The 2,809-nt window shown below is 57.2% G+C and overlaps 1 protein-coding gene across 1 annotated transcript; it reads left to right on the forward strand.

Annotated features, from left to right (window-relative positions):
* Positions 1-175: 175 nt before the first annotated feature.
* ENH_00022960 (hypothetical protein, conserved) lies at positions 176-2,415 on the forward strand (the record flags this gene model as incomplete). The annotated part of the gene is made up of 4 exons (XM_013579646.1): positions 176-554; positions 921-1,210; positions 1,486-1,875; positions 2,238-2,415. Coding segments are annotated over 4 exons (1,237 nt in total), but the record flags the coding sequence as incomplete, so codon positions are not given.
* Between the last annotated feature and the right edge of the window lie 394 nt (positions 2,416-2,809).

Here is a 2,809-nt window from a genome sequence, read left to right on the forward strand (position 1 = left end):
GAGCTGCTGCTGCTGCTGCTGCTGCTGCTGCTGCTGCTGCTGCTGCTGCTTCTGCTGCTGCTTCTGCTGCTGCTGCTGCTGCTGCTGCTGCTGGCGTGCGAGGTGGCGCACGCACCCGTTCTCGCTGCTGCTGCACCAGTCGCTGCTGCTGCTGCTGCTGCTGCTGCTGCTGCAGGGTGTTGAGCGCGGTGAGCGAGACGCCGCACATGTACGGGGAGATCCTGCCGCACTTGCTGCCAGCTCTGGACGTTTTGCTGCAGCAGCAAAACGCAGATCATTTGGAAGACACAATTTCTCTTTTGGAGTTTTTTTCTTTTTACTTGGAAGCTCCTTTTCCGGCGGAGTTGTGGGGTTTTTTCGAGCGGCTCTGCGACGCCGTCTGCTGCAGCAGCAGCAGCAGCAGCAGCAGCAGCAGCAGCAGCAGCTGCGGCTGGGCCGCCGACCACTTGGAACATTTGCTGCCAGTCTTCTCCAACTTCATTTCCAGAGACCAAATCACTTTTGCTGCTGGCAGCAGCAAAGCAGGAGTTCCTTATCCGCGCTGCATCTTCCAAGTGGCCCAAAGCGCCATTCAAGACGCAGATGAAGTATCCTGCTGCTGCTGCTGCTGCTGCTGCTGCTGCTGCTGCTGCTGCTGCTGCTGCTGCTGCTGCTGCTGCTGCTGAGTGGTGTGCTGCTGCTGCTGCGTGGTGTGCTGCTGCTGCTGCGTGACGTGCTGCTGCTGCTGCGTGGTGTGCTGCTGCTGCTGTTGCGTGGTGTGCTGCTGCTGCTGCTCGTTGTGCTGCTGCTGCTGCGTTACTTGTGCTGCTGCTGCTGCTGCTGCTGTTGCTGCTGTCGTTGCGTTTGCTGCTGTGGGTGTTGGGAAGATTCAACTTCGGGTGTTCATTCTGCTGCTGCTGCTGCTGCTGCTGCTGCTGCAGGTGGAGGCGTGCATGGGGCTGCAGCTGCTGTGCTCGCTGCTGCTGGGATCAGCAGCAAAGCGGTCTGTGGACGCGCTGCTGCAGCCGTGTCTGCTGCTGGTGTGGCAGTGGGTGCAGCAGCTGCAGCAGCAGCAGCGGCGAGTGGACAAAGGCACCAAAAGGTGTTTTATTCTTTTCATTTCTTCGCTGCTTATTTATGCCCTCGAGCCCGCGCTGCTGCTGATGCAGCAGCAGCAAATGCTGCAGCCAGTCATTGCTTTTGTCCTTTCCAACGCAGACGTCGTCGAGGCGTGAGCTGCTTTGCTGCTGCTGCTGCTGCTGCTGCTGCTGCTGCTGCTGTGGCTGCTGCTGCTGCAGCTGCTGCTGTTGCTGCTGCCGGCGCTGTTGCTGCTGCTGCTGCAGCTGCTGCTGTTGCTGCTGCCGGCGCTGTTGCTGCTGCTGCTGCTGCTGCCACTGTTGTTTCTGCTGCTGCAGCAGGGTGCAGCAGCAGGGTGCAGCAGCAGCAGCAGTTTGGACAGAAAGCATTGAAATAAAAGTTAAATTCTTTTTGATTTCTTTTCTGCAGGTACGAGCAAAGGAAGACGCTGGTGCTGGCGTTCGCGCCGCTGCTGCGGGCGGTGGCAGCAGCAGCAGCAGCAGCAGCAGCAGCAGGAGGCGAAGCAGCAGCAGCAGCAGCAGCAGTGCCCGCGTGCCTGCTGGAGCAGCTGGGCCCGCTGGCGCAGCTGCTGGCGCGGGAGGGCGTGGAGCTGCGGGCCATGAAGGACAAAGCAGCAGCAGCAGCAGCAGCAGCAGCAGCAGACAGCAGCAGCAGCTTGGGCTCCGGCAGCGACAGCGAACAAAGCCTCGAAGACTTCCAAGACGCAGAGCTGCATCCAGCAGCAAAGTCTTTGCTGCTGAAGTTTGAGTCGGAGTGGGAAGACGAAGACGACGAGGACTGCGACCTCGACCTCGACGGGTCTGCTGCTGCTGCTGCTGCTGCTGCTGCTGCTGCTGCTGCTGCTGCTGCGGCTGCTGCTGCGGCTGCGGTTGGGCTGTTTTGCGGCGGTTGCGGCTTTTTTGCGGCGGCCGCGGCCGTTTTGCTGCGGATGCGGCTGTTTTGCTGCTGTGGCGCTGCTCTGCTGCTGCTGTGCAGCAGCAGCGCGGCTCTGCTGCTGCTGCTGCTGCTGTTGCTGCTGCTGCTGTTGCTGCTGCTGCTACTTAGATAGTTCTTTTGCGTCCCTTCTAACTGCGTGCGACTGCACTGCGGCCGCACTGCTGCTTCCGCGCACCGATTCGCTGCTGCTGCTGCTGCTGCTGCTGCTGCTGCTGCTGCTGCAGGGACGACAGCTCGCTGCGGTGGGACCCTTTGGAAGCTGTGGATGAATTGGCTGTGCTGCGGGAAGCTTTCAATTCGCTTCCTGCTGCTGCAGCGCAGCAGCTGCAGCAGGAGCTGGGCGCGGAGAAGCTGGGGGAGCTCGTGGGTCTTAGGATATTTCTCGAAAATAAAATAAATTAAAATTGTTTTATTTGTTTTGTATTTCAATTTTAATTCAATTTCCAAAATCTGGAAAAGGCGTAAAGCCAGGCTGCGCGGCATAGCTGCAAAAAACGCGAAAAGGAGAACGTGCCCATGTGCTAGGGTTTAGGGTTTAGGGTTTAGGGTTTAGGGTTTGGGGTTTTTGGTGTTGTGGAGAAATTCATTCTTGAAGAGAAGGAACTCGAAAGGCCCAAGATAAAGAATAAATCAAAACTAATAATTAAAATAAAATTAAAATTGAAATTAAAATTAAAATAAATGATAAACAGTGAGCATTTGCTGCTGTGTCTTTGCTGCAGCACGCAGCACTGGCCACCGCGAGTTCGTGATTTGCTGCAGTTGAAAACGAATTGGAGAAGAAAAGAAGAAAAAT

Source organism: Eimeria necatrix, genomic scaffold, assembly GCF_000499385.1.
Source record: "Eimeria necatrix Houghton genomic scaffold, Enh_scaff1806, whole genome shotgun sequence".
NCBI classification, from domain to species: Eukaryota; Apicomplexa; class Conoidasida; order Eucoccidiorida; family Eimeriidae; genus Eimeria; species Eimeria necatrix.